Raw genomic sequence first — 16,897 nt, 5'->3', positions numbered from 1 at the left:
AATTTAGAACCCAAATAGAATTACAACACAAATAAAATCTCTGATTAAAGTTAAACGAAAGGAAGGGGAGGAGAGGGAAGGAAAAGGAGAGGAGAGAGAGAGAAAAGAACGAGCCTACATACAGTTCTGCAATTATACTACTTATCAAAGGGGAAATCACAACGTGATACTTAGATTTAGCAAGCTAGTTTTCTGAGGAGTAATTCATTCATGTACAATTAAATCCAAGGCTGACAGAAAAGTGACAAACTGAGTGTATCCAGCAGCGAAGAGGATGAGATGAAATCCTGCCTATAAAAATACTTTGAAGGAATTTCCTCAGATGGGAAGATTCTCTCTCCTCTCTCCCTCCAGGTTTAGAATTAAGTCCTTCTTTTTCCCTTTCTTCTTCTTCCTTTTCTTCTTCTTCTCACATTTCTTTCCCTTGTTTGCAAAGTTGAATCCGGGGTCAGGAGTTCTAATTGTAACCTCAGACTGGAATTCCAGATGGTGCGCCCTGGACTGGAAGCGCCTCTCAGTTCATCAATTTCATGGGCTTCCATATCTGCTCTGGCCACGGCCTGGTCTCCATCCCCACTGTGGCATTAATGCAGAACAAATTGAGACATATCCTCTATATAATTAGTTCCAGAATTTAAAAAGATTTACGGGATAATAACAGAGGCCGCGCTGCTGAGCCCTTTCATTGGGGGCTCTTGGGGAACGAGGGAACCCGTGGCGTGGTGTCAAAACACCGAACCAGGCACCACGAACTGGGTGGAAAGGGCAAATTTTGCGGGCAGCGTTAGCTGGTTCTAGCGCCTTAACCAGCCCAGGAGGAGGGTCTGAAGCCCAGATGGGAGGTTGATTAAAAAAAAAAAAAAGTAAACAATGGATCGAGATAATTTTCAAATGAAAGAAGTCTAAGGATGAACTGTGTCCAAAAGGCCCTCCGATGTTTACTTTTTTTTTCTTTTATTTTGCAAAAATAAATCTGTGATTTTTTTTTTTCGCCAACTGCGCCAGCCTGGAAACGGCCCTGCGCGCCTTCCCTGCAGGCCTGGGCGGACCGATGGGAGGGGAACCGCGACGGCGCGGCTGCCCTGCCCTTGAGGCTCAGAGCGCCCGACGACCCCAGGGCAGCGGCTAACCCGGGAACCGGTGGCGTGGAGGTCGGGTCACCCTTCGCGCCGTTCCCTGGCCCTGGCTCTGGCTGGCGGCCTCGGCCACTGACAGATCGCAGGGCTTCGGCTTGTTTATTCAATTGTCAGCAGCCGCGGGGTGACCCGCCGGCGCGCGGCCCTGGCGTGCGCGCTGGTCCCTGGGGCCGGGGCTGGAGCCGCCAGGCTAGGGGCCCAGCCAGATGCGGTTGACAGCCGCGGCAGAGAAGACCGAATTGAAGGAAGATCTCGCTCCCCCTTCCACCTAGGTGCGGTGTTTTCATCTCGTAGTGATGACGCCCCTTCTAAGACACGCGCTGAAGCCACCTAACTGTCAGGGCGTCTCTTTTCTTCTATATTCCATCAGTGCGAACTGGACGTTGAAAGTTCTGAGGTTTGCTTGAGCTTGGCCAAAAAAACAAAACAAAACAAACAAACAAACAAAAAAAACCTTTCTATGCGTCTCTGGCCAACGGAAGTATCAAAACCCCGTAGTTTGGCTGTAAACGCAACACTACCTTATTATCTGATTAATCTACCACCCCCAAAGGTGGATCCCTACTGTCCTGTTTTCCCCCTTGACCATCAAGAAGGAAACTGAGGCCCCAAAATACTACAGAACTCCTATGGGGTCCTACAGCCTTTGGGTGACTTGGAATCCAATTTGCAAGCCTCCAAGCCTTTACCCACAGGGCTGTGCCATTGGCTTTTCCTCCCTCCTGTGGGGCCTCGTTTCCCTCTGCGGGCTTGAGTCTAGGAGCCGGCTAGGTCCTAGGGGCCGGCAGCGAGCGATCTTTTCAAGGCCGAGTCTGCCCCACCACGGTGGGGGGAAAAGGAATCGTGTAAGGAAGCTCACCGCGACCTTCGTTTTCCTGGAAGCCCGGAGGGCCTCAGGAGGAGGAGGTTCAGGGTGGGCTGCAGGTGCCTCCCCCCCCACCCCCCCGCCAGGCCCTACCGTAGCTCTCTCGGTCAGCTCAGGGCACCCAGGTCATGTAGCTGGGGCTGCTGGGGGGCACCTCAGGCGAAGGCCAGTCACCCAGGACGGAGAGGTGGGAGTCGCTGGCTGGCCGCTGCCTGGGTTTCGGGACCCGAGAGAGGGGAAGGGGCTACCAGCAGCGGCTGGTCCGAGCAGAGGGGCCTCCCAGGGCCCAGCGGCTGAACGGATTTCCCCGCACTGATTTCTCCACCCTGCCGACGTGCTGCTTTTCACCTCGGGGCGCGAGGGCAAAACACTGATTCCTGGGAAAGGAATCGGGAATCCACCGTAAGCTTTCCGAGCTCCCTCTCAAAAACTCTGAAAAAGGGAAGGACAGAGGCGTTGAGCATTTCTGAGGGCCCCTGTCTGCCACCGCCTCCCCTTCTCCCCAACCCACTCCGAAGCAAAAACGACAAAATTTTAAAGGTGGAGGCAGAGGTACGTCCTTTCTCATTCCTGAAACGCAGAGACTCTCAGGAGCTGAAATCCAATCGGCCTCCCCGCCCATCACTTCTATTTGCACACCCATGTCCCCCCAAATTTGTGGAGATTAAAAAACAAAACAAAACAACAACAACAAAAAACTCTCTCCACTTTTCCTTTGGTAACGAAAGCCTGGCTCTGCGCGAAAGGCCCCTCTTCCCGCGGCGGCGGCGGCGGAGTCCCAAGTTGAGGGAAACGACCTCGGAGTGGGAATTGGGAGTCAGGAGGAGGGAAGAGGGGAGGGGGGAGCGGGGCGCGGGGCTTTCGGGGCCAGCGGGGCTTGGCAAGTCGCGTCCCAAAGGGCCCGTCCGCTCGCGCCAAGAAGACCAAGGCCCCCCCCCCGAGCCCCTTTACAGGCTCAGAGACGGGAGAGCGGAGGGCTGGGTGCAGGGAGAGGCTTGTCTTGAGGGCCCCGCGCTTGTGTTTAGAAGAAAAGAAGGGAGGACGAGAAGAGGGGCACGAGTTTCTAATCCATCACAGATCGGTCAAACGCTCAGAGCAGCGCGCGGGGTCCGCCGCGGTGACAGGGAAAGGGTACCCACGGAAAACGCAGCGCTCCAACCCCCTCGGGCTCTTCTCCACCTCCGGGGACTGGGCGAGCCCCAGGGGGGTGGACAACTGCCCGCGGCCGCGCTTTTCTCAGCCCCCAGCGCGCCTCAGGTCCCGAAACCAGCACCCGCGCGGCGGCGATTCCGGATTCACGGGTCCACGGGAGCTTAAAAGCCAGCGAGCAGCAATCGGAGACGGCGCCGGGACCCCCGGGGCGCCGGGCTCTCTCGGTGTTCGCGGCCAGCCAGCACCCCCGACGGTTGTTGCGCTGTCGTCTAGTTGGAAAGCTTCCAGCCCCATCGCGGTTCTGGGGGCGCCCAGGCTGCTGGGCTCGCAGACCCCCGGAGCCTGCCCCGCGCGCAGAAACCACCCCCGCAGGCTTCTCCTTGCCCGCGGGCTGTTTCCCACCCAGATCCCGCTGCCTTAGGAGACCTAAAAAATCGACCCAAACACCTGTTCTACAAGAGCAGAGTCCCCAACAGGCACAGGGCGGAGGAGGGAGCTGTTTCCGAGAAGCCGCCCCTGGAACTCTCCAACGCCGCGAGAGGCCTCTCTCTAGCCAAGGATACCCCAATCCTCCTCCCCCCCACCTCCTAGGTTAGTCTAAGTGGTCAGCCTCCCGGTCCATCCCAGCTCATCCGTGCTGGGTCCCTCGTCACTAGGGAGGTCTTCCTCGGCGAAGCAGCTGCCCGGGCCACCCTCTCCCGGCCGGGTTCCGTGGCCACGGCCTCTCCATCCCCACTCCTCAACGCGGCTCCCGCAAGTTCCTACCAGCCTCAAAGTTGGTTCTGGGCGGTTCTGCCAAGCGCCCGCCTGTCCCCCCAGCTCCCGCCCAACACCCCCCCCCCCCCCCCCCCCCCCCCCCCGTTTAACCTAAGGTCTAGCGACCCCGCGCCGGAAAGCGCCAGTAAGCGTCACCTAGAGCGGTTTTTAGGCGGCCGGCGACCGCCCTAGGGGTTCCAACCCCACCGAAGGGCCAGCTACCGGGTGACCGAAAACGTCTCCCTGGCGGTCCCAGTGACGTCACGCCTCACGCCTCCCCATCCCGAAGGACAACAGTTTCACCTTGAATCCCAACACGTGAACCCCGAGGAGCCAACAGCCCGGAGTGACCCCGCGGTTAGGCTCGAGGGTCCCGGGCGTGGGAGGAGACGAGACTCAAAGTTGGGCTATTGTCCCCCCCACCCCGGCTCCCGCCCTCTCGGGGCCCACCCGCCCCTCCCTCCACCCCCCCCTCTCTGATGACCCACCCGGCCCGACGCCGCGGCGGCGACACGCCACTCACCTAGCAAGGCCTTGGCCTCGAGGAGGAGCCCACGCTGGGGAAGGCCCGGCTGGGGGGAGCCGGGGGAGGGGGGGGGACGCTTTCCACGCGGGCCGGCTGAGAGCGCGTGGCGGGGCCCGGGAGGAGGGCGCCTCACAGTCGTCCGCCCCCTCGGGTCCGCCCCACACCCCCGCCGCGAGTGACGGGGGCGAGCGAGAGAGAGAGAGAGAGAGAGAGAGAGAGAGAGAGAGAGAGAGAGAGCGCGAGCGCGAGCGAGGGAGCGGCGCGCGCCGCCCGGCCAGGCCGCGTGAATGGAGCAGCTCAGCATCCTGGCTCCTCCTCCTCCTCCCTCCCGCCCCGCCGCGGTCCCCACTTATTTGAGCTTTGGGAAGCCCGGGGGGCCAGTCAGGCAGCTGGGGTAAGGAGTTCAAGGCAGCGCCCACCCCCGGGGGGCTCGCCGCCGCCGCCGGACCCGCCCTCCCGCTCCCCCTTTTCCTCTCCCGCCCTCCCTCCCACCCACTCATTCACCCATCCACCCACCCACCCGCCGGGGAGCGAGGTCGGCAGCCCAGGAGCCCGCGCCCGCCGCCGCCGCCTCCTCTTCCTCCTCCTCCTCCCGGCCGCGATCCTGGACTTCCTCCTCCCGCCGCAGGGACCGGCTTCCACGTGCGCCCCGGAGCCGGGGTCCCCGCGTCCCCTCCGGCAGCCCGGGGATCGAACCCCCCGAGGCGGCCCCTGGACCCGATCCGGCGGCGCCGAGAGCGGGAGCCGAGCTCAGCCCATGGGGTCCGACGTGAGGGACCTGAACGCCCTGCTGCCCGCCGCCGTGCCGTCGCTGGCCGGGGGCGGCGGCTGCGGGCTGCCCGTGAGCGGGGCGGCCCAGTGGGCGCCGGTGCTGGACTTCGCGGCCCCGGGGGCCTCGGCCTACGGCTCGCTCGGGGGGCCCGCGCCTCCCCCGGCCGCTCCGCCGCCCCCTCCGCCGCCGCCGCCGCCGCCCCACTCCTTCATCAAGCAGGAGCCCAGCTGGGGCGGCGCCGAGCCGCACGAGGAGCAGTGTCTGAGCGCCTTCACCTTGCACTTCTCCGGCCAGTTCACCGGGACGGCCGGCGCCTGCCGCTACGGCCCCTTCGGGCCCCCCCCGCCCGGCCAGGCGGCCTCCGGCCAGGCCAGGATGTTCCCCAACGCGCCCTACCTGCCCAGCTGCCTGGAGAGCCAGCCCGCCATCCGCAACCAAGGTGAGGGGGCCCGGGGCGGCGGTGGCTCGGCCCTGGCCCGCGCGGCGGCGTCTCCCGCGCCCCTCTTCCCTCCTGCTCCCGGCTCTCCACCCAGCCGCCTTCCCGAGGGGGCTTGAGGGTTGCGGGGTGCCGGGCTCTTGTCAATTACTGGCGATCCCCCTCCTCTCCGGAGCCCGACAGTTCGCAGGACGCGGGAGGATGTCTGGGCCCCCGGGGTGCGCGGGAGATTTCGGGACCCCACCGCAGGAGGAGGAGGAGGAGGAGGGGAAAGAGCAGAGGCTCAGGGCCTCGCCCCAAGGCATCTGACCTTTCCCGCCGCCCAGGGTTGACGGGACTAGGCAGAGGACGCCGAGTGGGACCAGTTTTTGGGGATCCCTCGGGATGCCTCTGGCCAGCCCGAAGGACTCTAGTTCCCCCCCCCCCCCGGCGCTGGCCCGTTTCAAGTCCACCATGAGCAGCGGGGAGCTTTGGAGCGAGGCCCTAACCCCTTTGGGGGGGGGGGGCCGAGAGTCTCCGAGGAAGTAGCTAGTGGAAGGGGCAGAGCACTGTGGGGACCTCTCCAGGTCGCGCGGGACCCGCGGGGATGGAAGGCAGCCCGGCTGCTCCGACCGGTACGAAACCGTGTCTGCGGAGGCAGACCGGGACAGGGGGGCCTTCTTCCTTTGGGGCCCTCCTTGGGTGTTTGCTAGTCACGTACACTCCGAGGTTGGGCTGGGGGAAAGGTTTTCACGAGGCTTGGGGCTGTTGGAACAACAAGAGTGTTGGCAGTCTTCAGTCAATGAACAAGGATGCAGCATACAGCATTGTATGTACTTGTATGCAGTAAGTATATAATCTTTAACTCTTGCCAGGGACATCACACCTCCCTGTGGTTAGCGCCCTGGCGGGACCATGGCCACTGAGCCGCCGCCGTCCACATTTGATTTCTTGGCCGTTGGATCTCTCATTGGGTTGGAGTCAGTGTCTTAGAAAACTCTTTCCCAATACAGAGGCGGATGCTTTTCTTGGACCAAGAAATCCTGTTGCCCTGGGTCTGGGGGTTTGTGAACTGTGTGGGAAGCGGGGGGCGGGGGCAGAGCGGGCGCCCCTGTTGGCGGGAGGCGCAGAGCCCAGGCTGGACCACCCCGCGCCCTAGCGAAACCGAAACCAGCGGGCCCGAGGAGCAACCTGCAGCACGCTCGGGGGGTCCTCCCGTCCCGGGTCTTTCATAAACGAAGTTAGCGCTTTGGACAAGACCTGTGGGACGAATCGGGTGCCCCCGCCGAGGCTCTGGGAGCACGCTGTCGATTTCTGGGAGGCAGGCGTTTCCTTTGGCAAAGGTCCGGGTTGGTGAGGGGAGCCGAGATGGGCAATGGGGAGTTTGGGTTTAGAACAGACGTTCTAGGCCAGAGGGAGGAAGCCCGACCAGGTTCCAAACACAGAACACGCAGCCCGCCTACACCTCTCTGGGGCAGAGGCCCAGCCTCTGTCAGGCCTGACCCAACGGAGCGCGCCCTTTCCTTGGAGACTGACCTATAACCCTCAGATCCTAAGACACTGGTTCAGATCCCAAGGGGCCACCGTCTTCCTGGGTCTGTCTAGGCTCACCGGGGCGCGGAGGGTGCTTTGGTGCTGGTGTGAAGGCCTTTCTTACTTTCCACGCCGCAGCTCTGCTAGAGGCCCACGGCAGGTAGGTGGGATCGAGACTGGAAAGCCTTGCTCTGGGGCTGGGGCCTCGGTTGTTCTGGAGTTGACAGGTTGCTGTTTGCTGCTGCCCAAGAGCGAGCTCGGGGGTCTGAGGACACAGCGGCCCAGGGCTCCCCACCACACCCGGCTGTTTTCACATCACGCAAGAAAAGGCCAGGGCGGGGTCACATCCCCCCTCCTAGTTAGAACACGTGGGTTGCACGGGTACCGTCCCAGGGCTTCCTTGGCTGCTGGGGTCGGGAGTGAGGAGTACCATGCCCCCTCCCAGCCCCCATGGCAACGAGGTCAGGGCCCCCCAGATCCGAGATTCTTGGGATAGTCGTTCCTTTTACTTCTGGGGTTCCCGTGGATCCTTTTAAAGACGCAGGGCTTGGTTTGGGGGTTCTCGATCAGTAGAAGGTGTCAGGTGTCCCTGGAAAACGTGACGATGGCCACAGCCACGGGAGAGCGGACCCAGACGCAGGCCTCGGAGCATAAGGCTCTCCCTCATCCCTTCCTGGGGTTCTTAAGGGCACCCCCCATTTCTTAGATAGCCGGCACTCTTATTTTTCTAAATCTTAATGTAGCAAACACCAAAACATTCCTGTGTGGGGTGTGTGGACTGGCCATTAAGACAGCTGGTGGCCATGGGGACCTTCAAAAGACGCACAGAGATGGAGAGAGATGGAGAGAGCCTCTTAATGCTGGGTGCTTGAAATCCAGGCTCGAGGAGATAAAGACTTCAAGAGGCCTCTTAGGTAGAGGCAGAGCTAGGATTTGAACCCCTCTTTTTTTTTTTTTTCCCGGAAAATTTGGCTCCGTGGTTGAAATGGGTGTTCTCTGCCCAGCTGAACAGGGCCTGAACAACATGTGAGTGTGAGATGGTTGGATAATCTGTGGGGACCCAGAAGCAGGGATGGGGGGTGGGGTGGGGGTTTGGGTGTGTGTGAGGATTTTCCTAGCCTGAACCCAGGGCGGGCCTTGCCAGTCAGCTTCTGACCACCCCCTCCCCACCAGCCCTTGTAGTTTGGGGATCACTGGCCGTCGGTTGGTCCTGCCAGGGGAGACCAGCCGTGGTGGGGCCAAAGGCGCCCCCCTCCGGTGGTATCAAGGACGGTAGCCGGGTGGGAGTGAGGACCCGCCCTGTCCCGTGTTGCCGCTGGGTTTTCCGGAACACCTTCCGGGCTTAGCTCGCTGTAGGGATACCCCCCCCGCTCCCACCCCCCAGCTCCCCAGGGCCAGGGGAGGAGAGCCCAGAGCGTTACTCTTATCCCCGGTAGAGTCAAGGTTGCTCTCCCCCTCCCTGGTCCCGGACCAACCGTGGGAACGCGGCCTCGAGGGCCTCTCCCTCCAAGGCCTGAACAAGAAGCCTTTGAACGCTTTTGATACTTGGTGGAGTCAGCAGTCCCCCCCCCCCCATCCCCGGCCACCACTCCCGCTCCCCCCTCATTCCGACCTGGGCTCGGCTCAGCCCGGGTACAGCGGGTTCCTAATCAGCCCCGGTTCCGATAAGCCCCTAATTAAAGAGAGCTCCCCCTCCCTCCGGCCCCGCGGCCTTCGCTGCCGCCCCTCCCCGGAGCCCCGAGGGAGGGACTCAGCCGCGAGCCAGCGGAGTGGGGAGATCCCGCAGCCCTGGGCCGGAGTTCGGGGGTGCCAGCAGCCCGGCACCCACCCGCGGCCCTCGCTGCCGGCGGCTCTCTCGGATGCTGCGTGGCCTGAGGTCACTGGCTCAAGAATGGAGAAGGGTTCGTTTAGAGAAAATTTATTTATTGCTTCTGCTTCCTCCCATCCTCTTTTTGTTTGTTTGTTTGTTTAAGTGCTCTTTCACAAACTCCGCGCAGCGGCCGGGAAGGCTCGGGTGGGTGTCTGGACCCGTATTTCGTTTGGAAGCTGTAGGCCTCAGGTAGGGTCAGGCCATCTCCCACAGGAGGGAGTCTCGGGAAGGCCATGCGTGCTTGTTAAGCCAAGTCCAAGAGCTGTTGGGGTTTGGATGTTAGCCCCCCCCCCCCCCCCCACACACACACTTCACAAATCAGAGAAACGAGCGCTCTGGGGTAGCCCGGGTTGAAGCTGCGGGATTCCTCGGTCACTAACCAGGCAGAGCATCCTGGGGACAACTGAGGCCGGGACACAGCTTGGCTCTTCGCGTGGGGCCCCCTGCCTCGCTTCACCGCAGTCCAGACCGTTCACTGACAGCTCCCGGAGCCACCCCGGAGAAGCTCGGGTAGTTCTGGTTGGGTCCTGGGTGTCCCCGCTGGGTTTGGAAGCTGGAGGTGGCCGGCCTCCTGTTCCTCTGTACTGAATGAATGGATGCTCCCCGAGACCGCTCGTGGAAAAACCTTGCCCAGCCGGGGCAGGGGAGGGGGCTCAGTCCCACCTCGGCCTGTAGAATTTACTGGGATTTAGGGACTGCCAAGTGGGTAGCCACTGGGGATGCTGTGGCGGCCCTGAAGGGAAGGAGGGTGGCCATCCTCCGACAGACTGGGCCTGTTCCACCCTACAGGTCCAGGCTCCCTCCTCCAAGCTCCAGCACGGGGTGGGGAGGGGGAGGCCTCACCCCCATCATGTCTCTAGGAGGATCCTTGGGGTGCCCCTTCCGCACCGGCCAGAGCTTTGGCAAAACAGGTGGGGCACGTGTTTATCGAAATTTAGTAATAACACAAGAATAAGGTTTTCAAGACTCCGTCTTGCCTTCCATCCATTTGGGAGAAGGGAAGGAGCACTAGCGTCTGTTTCTCAGCAGGGAAACTGAGGCAAGGAGTTGAGGCTCTACTGCCCAGGGACAGTGTCACTTGCACGCTTTAAAAGGAATTTTCTTTTTTTCTTTCTTTCTTCTTTTTTGGAGGGGGGAGGTTGCAAGAGCGAAGGGCAGATAGGAGGGGACAGGGAGGTGAATGGGACTCATGTGAAACTCACAAAGACCCAACAGTAAGTTTTTTTATTTTTATTTTTATTTTTATTTCTTAAGTTGTCTGGCCCTTAGGGCAAGAAAGTCGGTCAGCACAGCAGTGGTCAGAACGGAGCCCTCCGGGGCTCTCCGGTAGGTTGGGGAGTTGGGGGGAGAGAAGGAGTCGACCCAACCGGAAAGGTCCTTTCTTTCTTCCCCTACAAGCTTTCCCAAAGGCGGTGGGCGTCTTGGTGTCAGGCTGTGCGCCCCGGAGAGGTAACGCGCCCTGGCAATTTACTTCTCTCCGCGTAAAGCGCAGACCAGACCGTTGAACTGGCTCCGAGTAATTAATGAAAGTTGGTGCGCGGGGGCCTCTGATTTACAGCCCCGAGTCAAAGCGGGGTCAGCGGAGGAGCCTCAGCGCTCCGGGCCGGGCGGCCCCTAGGTGAGAGCCAGCCTCGGCGCTGTTTGTTTGTTTTTAAGGAAGACAACTTCCCCGCCGCCCCGCCGGGGCGGGCAGCGGCTTTTCCACCCGGGGCTGGGCGCTCTCTCCAACCACCTGGGGGCAACGGGGAGGTCGGCACCTCGGTTAGGGGAAAAGTGGGGCCGAGTTCCCACCGCAGAGAGGGGGGGAGGGGGAGTCCTGCTGGGGGTGACGCACCCCCACTGCCGGCTGGGGTCAGGTACCCGCTGGCACCCGGGTTCTGGGGGCGCCGACGCCCCTGCTCTTTCTACCTGACTGACCCTGTGGTTTTTTTTTTCCTGCCCCCCCCCCCCCCCCCCTTTCAGGGTACAGCACGGTCGCTTTCGACGGGGCGCCCAGCTACGCCCACACGCCCTCGCACCACGCGCCGCAGTTCCCCAACCACTCCTTTAAGCACGAGGACCCCATGGGTCAGCAGGGCTCGCTGGGTAAGTGGCCGGGGAGAGGTGCGGGGTCTTTGCCCGGCGACCGCTTCCCGCCCCACAGCAAATCGGGGGAGGGGGGAGGCGAGGGGAAGGCCTCAGAAGGGACCCTAGAAGGAATAGCTGCTTGCACCCAGTTTGAAGGATCGAATCCACCCCCCCTCCCCGCGCGCCCCCGTCCGGGGGTCCGCACGCCCTCCTCCCCCCGCCGCATCACACCCCTCCCCTTCGTGCCCTCCCCCTCCCCCGCAACCCCCGGGTCCCGCTCACCGCTGCCCTCGGCTTCCCGGCAGGCGAGCAGCAGTACTCCGTGCCGCCCCCGGTCTACGGCTGCCACACCCCCACCGAGAGCTGCCCCGGCAGCCAGGCCCTGCTGCTGAGGACGCCCTACAGCAGGTAAGACGGGGCGGGCCGGCCGCCGGCTCCCCGGCCGTCCCGAGGCGCAGGCGAGCCAGGGGGCACCCGACCCTGCCAGCAGGCGGGCCTGGAAGCCTTTTAGGTAGTGCTTAGGTCGAGACAGGCGCCCGGGACAGCTTGCTCCGATGCAGACGAAGGCAAAAAAATTGGGTTATTTCTTTTCTTTGGTTTTTTGGGACTAGGGCTTTTGTGGGCAGTGCTGGCCGCCCTGGCACTTGCCCCCCTTCGAATTGGAGGGGCCCGTCTGTCCGCCTCCTGTCTTCCGAGGGCCGGGATTAAAGGCCTGCGCCACCAGGCCCGGCTGTATTATTTCTTAACGGTCCTCACTGGGAGACCCTTGAACTTCCCCAGGACCGAAAATTCAGGACCACATACACCCCCCTGCCACCCTTCTGGTGAAAGCCTTCCGCACCAACTGGCCACCCGGGCCAGAGTTTTGGCCCGCGGGGCAGTGTTCTGTGGCTGCCCTGTGCGTTCTGGGGCTAGACCCCGAGCCTTTGGTCGGGAAGATGCCCAGGGGATGCCCTTCTTGCTCCCGGGAGAAGGAAGATCGCCTTTTTTTTTTTTTTTTTTCCTCATCGAAAGTCTGTTCCCTTACCCGTTCTCTGGGTCTCGAGTTCCACTCTCTACCTCCACCCCCCCCCCAAATTTATTCTTCAACTTTGGGTGAACTTGGCCGGCATCCCGCTCCGCAGATAGCGTTGCTTGGTAACGTGATGCGTACACACCGGTCGGCGACGACAGGCTGGAAGGTGCTGCTCGCTGGTCCTGGCTGCAGGGGATTGGGTGCGCATTACCTCACCGCCCCCTCCCCCCACCCACCCCGGGTACTGCGGGGATCCTGACACCGACCGCCCCAAACCCATCCCCATCCCCATCCTCCCGCCCCTCAGCTCCGGGAGGTTGACGTCAAGGGAAGGAGGTAGTGAGGTAATGAAGGAAGGAAAAGCGTCTGTCGTGGGAGATTGGGTGGGGGACTGGCCGCGCCTGGGGACCTCCAGTCCCTCGGGTGGAGGAGGGGCTCGGCTCGGCTCGACTTTGCTCCAGACTCTGGAGCCTGCAGCGCTGCGGCGAAATTGAGGCTCTCAGGTGTATTTACGAAATTGACTCTGGGGCTGGTCCGGCCTTCCAATCCGGGTATCGAGGCACAAAGCCCGTTCTCTTCTAGGTTTGCTCTCTGACTTGGAAAACGTTTCCATTTGATGTGAAAAAATCCAGCCCATCTATTCGGAACTTGGGTTCAGCATCATTTTTCTTTAGGCATGTGGGAGAGAAATGCATGCACAGGGAGCGGAGAGGGACCTAAGCCTCTTTTCCCGCCCTAGCGGGAAAGCAGTCCCGGGCTGGCACTGCGGGGGAGGGGGGGCAAATCACCAGAACGAGTACAAGATTTGAACGCACTCCCCGCTGGAAGCCGCTTCCCTTCTGGGGAGTGGTGGCAATGGGCCACAGACATCCTTCCTGTCTATTGCTAGCATGTCACCGCTGTTATTCTAGTAGCCCTGAAGGAGGCTGCTGGAACAGTTCCCGGTGTGAGGACCTTGGTCCTCTCAGGAAGAAAGCGTGATGTGGGAGTGGGCATTGTTGAGGAGATGGGGCCTGTACCGTTTTGGGGACTGGGGAGGAGCAAGATGGAAGTGTGTGTGTGTGTGTGTGTGTGTGAGAGAGAGAGAGAGAGAGAGAGAGAGAGACCTGTTGCCCAACCACTGCCACAAACACATTTCTCATTCCCCCTTTGGCCAAATCTCTGCCCATACTGAGTGTCCATCAGAAGGGCTGAGCGGCCACAAGAAGGTATCTTGGATAAAGTGATCACAGTAGATACAGTTTAGTATCGTTTTTTACCAACGAAGTTGCCACTAATGGATTTTTGACTTGGGGAAAACTGTGAGGGGTTTTGACTGGGGGATGAATCTACGGTTACTATCAAGATGGGAGAAGTCGTTCTGATGGTTACGGTTTTTGTCACTGGGACCTTTTGCAGGGCCAAACATCTACGCTACCCCTGAACTATATCACCCTACATCAAGAGCTTATTTTATATACAAAGCACACACATTTTCTAGCCCAGCTTTGGGCTGACCATTGTTGAAATAATTTTCTCAGGTTCACCTTCCATAAACATTTTCTTATCTTTTTGTTTTTTTCAATGACATTCTAAAACTTGCTTTGATCTCGCTTTTAACACTGATCTCATAAAAACACCGTTTTCTTCTAGTACAGAATTTTCCTAAGTAGAATCATAGTGAGAACAATTGTGACCCTTGTAGGAAAAGAGGTTACTCCCTTGAAGCGTTCTCTTGAGTCTTTGATGCTCCTCTTATCTTAAATTCACAGTATTGGTAATCCTTTTTCCAGATCCCGATAACTTTCCACAGGAATGATGAGTAGGCAAGTTTACATGTGAGGTTACATACTTCTTTTTTTTTTTTTTTTGTCCTAAAAACATTTGACAGGTCTTTAGACACTTACGTGACTATAATGTTTAAGTAGCCCAGAAAACGGAAGCAAACTTTAACTGCTGAAATCTTCACCTTCTTTAGATGCTCAGTGGTGGTGGTGTCCTTAGCTCAAGTATCTTTTTTCCTTCTGAAGTTGGGAACACCTGGGAGAGAAAGGCTTGTTCGTATTTTGTCTGCCTAGCTGCTATTCTTTTGCTCCCCATACCACAGCCCTCTCTGCCCATACAGACTTCTGTCTCCCCAGGCTTGGGATCTATTTTCCATCTCTAGTTTGAGATACACGAAAGGGCACAACTCTGCCATTAAACAAGCAGAGTACTGCTGTGAGTCCGCTTTGAAGAAAGTCTCAACATTTCAGCTCCTTTATCCCCTACATCATTCTTTTCTCTCTCCAGTGCTCAGCTAGCCCATTAATCTTTCTTACTACCTCTGAAGTAGATGCTATAATCTTCATTTTACTGAGAAGGAGGTAAGTTTAGAAACTTAAGCTAACTTGATGAAGAGAGTCCAAAGAAAGCCCCTTTGTACTTTGAACATGAGAGAATCTGGACCACTTGCTTGGATTATGCCCCTTTCTATGTCAGGATCTTCTACTGATAAATACTAAATACAAATGCTTGCACAGACCAACTCGTGAGGTACCAGTGTAGAGTACCTTATGGGTATTGGTTTCCTTCATCCACATCACTCACTGTTCTTTGAGGTGGGCAGTGGGTTCTCACCTCCATTTACAAAGGAGGAAACTGAGAGGTGATTCCTCCTTCCCCCAGTGGGGCACAGTGAGGACCATAATTTTGGATTCAAATTCAGATAATGAGGATCCAGTCCATTCTTCTACTCTCTGCACCCTGTTTTTTCTCACATGGCTAAGTGCTACTCTCAGAAGATGGCATGTGTCATTCTTATTTTCTCCCATAGTGGTGGGAGAAAATGTCCATGTTACTCCTGTAGAGAATCATGGGCAGTATGTTTTCTGGTGAGTATTGTCAAAAGCAGTATCCTCCAGACTCCTTCAGCTTCCTATTTTTTTAAGTTGCATTTTTATTCCTTTTCTCCATTAATTAATTTATTTAGTCACTTTACAGCCTGATCAAGGCCCCCTCCCTCCTCTCCTCCCAGTTCCAACCTCACACTCTTCCCCTATTCTCCCCTCTCCTCCTCCAAGGGGAGACAAGGCAGCCCAGATATAGGAAAGAGATCCGAAGGCAGGCCACAGAGTCAGAGACAGCCCCTGCTCCCATTGTTAGGGGACCCACGTGAAGACCAAGCTGCACATCTGTTCAGCTTCCTCTTTCCCATTGGACATACAGCACTGCGTGATACCCAGTACAGTACACGCCTCCTAAAGACTCCAGAGCACAGATCTTTCTTCTCATCTGGGCTGCCCTGGGAGGACTTCTTCCGGGCTTACCTGGTTTGTAATGCAGTCCAGCCCCACACACCAGAACCCATTGCAGTTTCTGCCGGACAAGGCAGCCAGCTGGGCATTGTTTGCAGGTGCCACCGTTTGCCTCTTCTGCTTACTAACCTACTTCTACTGTAGGAGCTGCCACTCCCCGTGGCCTGTGGCCTATGGTGGGTCTCATGGCTACTTTGAAAAGGGCTGGACACTGTTTGAAGCATATTCCCGTTGATACCCATCTTTTCACACTCTAGTTTTTAACCCACCCTTTTGCCTTTCCTATTAGCTTTACATGTCTTTCTTTTGAAACATTGCAGTTATTTGTTTCACGTGTATGGTGTTTGGTCTGCATGTATGTCTCTGTACCATGTACATGCGGTGACTAGAAGAGAGTGTCAGATGCATGCCCCTGGACTAGAATTATGGGTGTCTGTGAGCCTCTGTATGGGTTCTGGGAATTGAACTCTGCTCTCCTGGAAGAGCAACCAGTGTTCTTAAGGGCTGAGCCATCTCTCTAGCCCAGTGGTCCTCAACCTTCCTAATGCTTTGACATGTTAATACAGTTCCTCATTTTATGGTAACCTCCCCCCCCAACCATACAGTGATTTAATTGCTGTTTCTTAATTGTAATTTTGCGACAATTTTTGAATTGCAGTGTGATAGGCAGGATATTTGATATTTGATGTGACTCCTGTGGGGGTCACGGAACACAGTGAGAGTCATTTTTCTAGCCTGTAGCTTTACATGGCTTTCCTTGGCTGTGCTACGGGCTTAAATGAGAAGATTTCCATTTGCCCCGTGTTTGCTCTTCATCAGGTAGCGCTACTTCAATTCTACAAGCTTGCGCTCCAACTATTTTAATGGAGGACAGTGCGCTCAGTGGAGCCCCTGACCGTGAAGCCCATTAGCTTCACCTGTCTTCACTTGTGAACCCATGTGCATCGTACAGTATCTTTTTATACGGCACAACAGCGCTGTTTGTTTCCCACAGAGGCCAGCAGAAGGGCTGGCTGTTCAGGGTGGCGTTATCAAAGCCACAGGCTTGAATTGACTCCGTCTCCAGGGAGGGGGAGAAATCTAGTTCCAAATATTCCTGTAACTTGTGCACTAACCAAGTGTTTATTATTAGAAATTGAATCCCTAGTGGGTTTTCCTTTGGTTAGCTGGTGAGCTTGAGAGCAAATACAATACCAAGAGAGCGACTATGAAATAATTATTCACCGTAGCCTGCTGGGCAGAAAGTTCAGGGCAGTCAGCTTCCATGGCGCCGTGGAGGGAGGACCAGTACAGGGAAAGGCTGTGTGGAAACCTCTCCTCATGCAGCTTGCTTGAAGGGTAGAATCGAGGCCACGGAGACTTTTCCCTTGGTACAGGGCTAGGCCATCATAGGAGGAGCCCTTATCTCCAAAGTCTTACCACCAACGCTGGGCATCTCCACTTAAAACACCAAAACACTGTTTGACTGTCTTTGAACCTGATGGGGGAAGCTTTACAAGCTCTGCTGAAATTCCC

The 16,897-nt window shown here is 58.1% G+C and overlaps 1 protein-coding gene across 3 annotated transcripts in view; it reads left to right on the top strand.

The window, feature by feature from the left end:
- Positions 1-9,046: 9,046 nt before the first annotated feature.
- The window catches only part of Wt1 (WT1 transcription factor), a 37,973-nt gene continuing 30,122 nt past the window's right edge, over positions 9,047-16,897 (top strand). For all 3 annotated transcript variants that reach the window (XM_055604194.1, XM_055604186.1, XM_055604175.1), the window contains exons 1-3: positions 9,047-9,056; positions 10,988-11,110; positions 11,398-11,500. In XM_055604194.1, coding sequence (XP_055460169.1) covers positions 9,047-9,056; positions 10,988-11,110; positions 11,398-11,500 — 236 coding nt within the window. The remainder of the gene's footprint in view (positions 9,057-10,987; positions 11,111-11,397; positions 11,501-16,897) is intronic.

This window comes from Psammomys obesus, unplaced genomic scaffold (assembly GCF_907164565.1).
Source record: "Psammomys obesus unplaced genomic scaffold, mPsaObe1.curated_primary_1811, whole genome shotgun sequence".
Lineage (NCBI taxonomy): Eukaryota > Metazoa > Chordata > Mammalia > Rodentia > Muridae > Psammomys > Psammomys obesus.
Note: the sequence above shows the minus strand (reverse complement) of the source record. Positions and strands in the feature narration are given on the sequence as shown.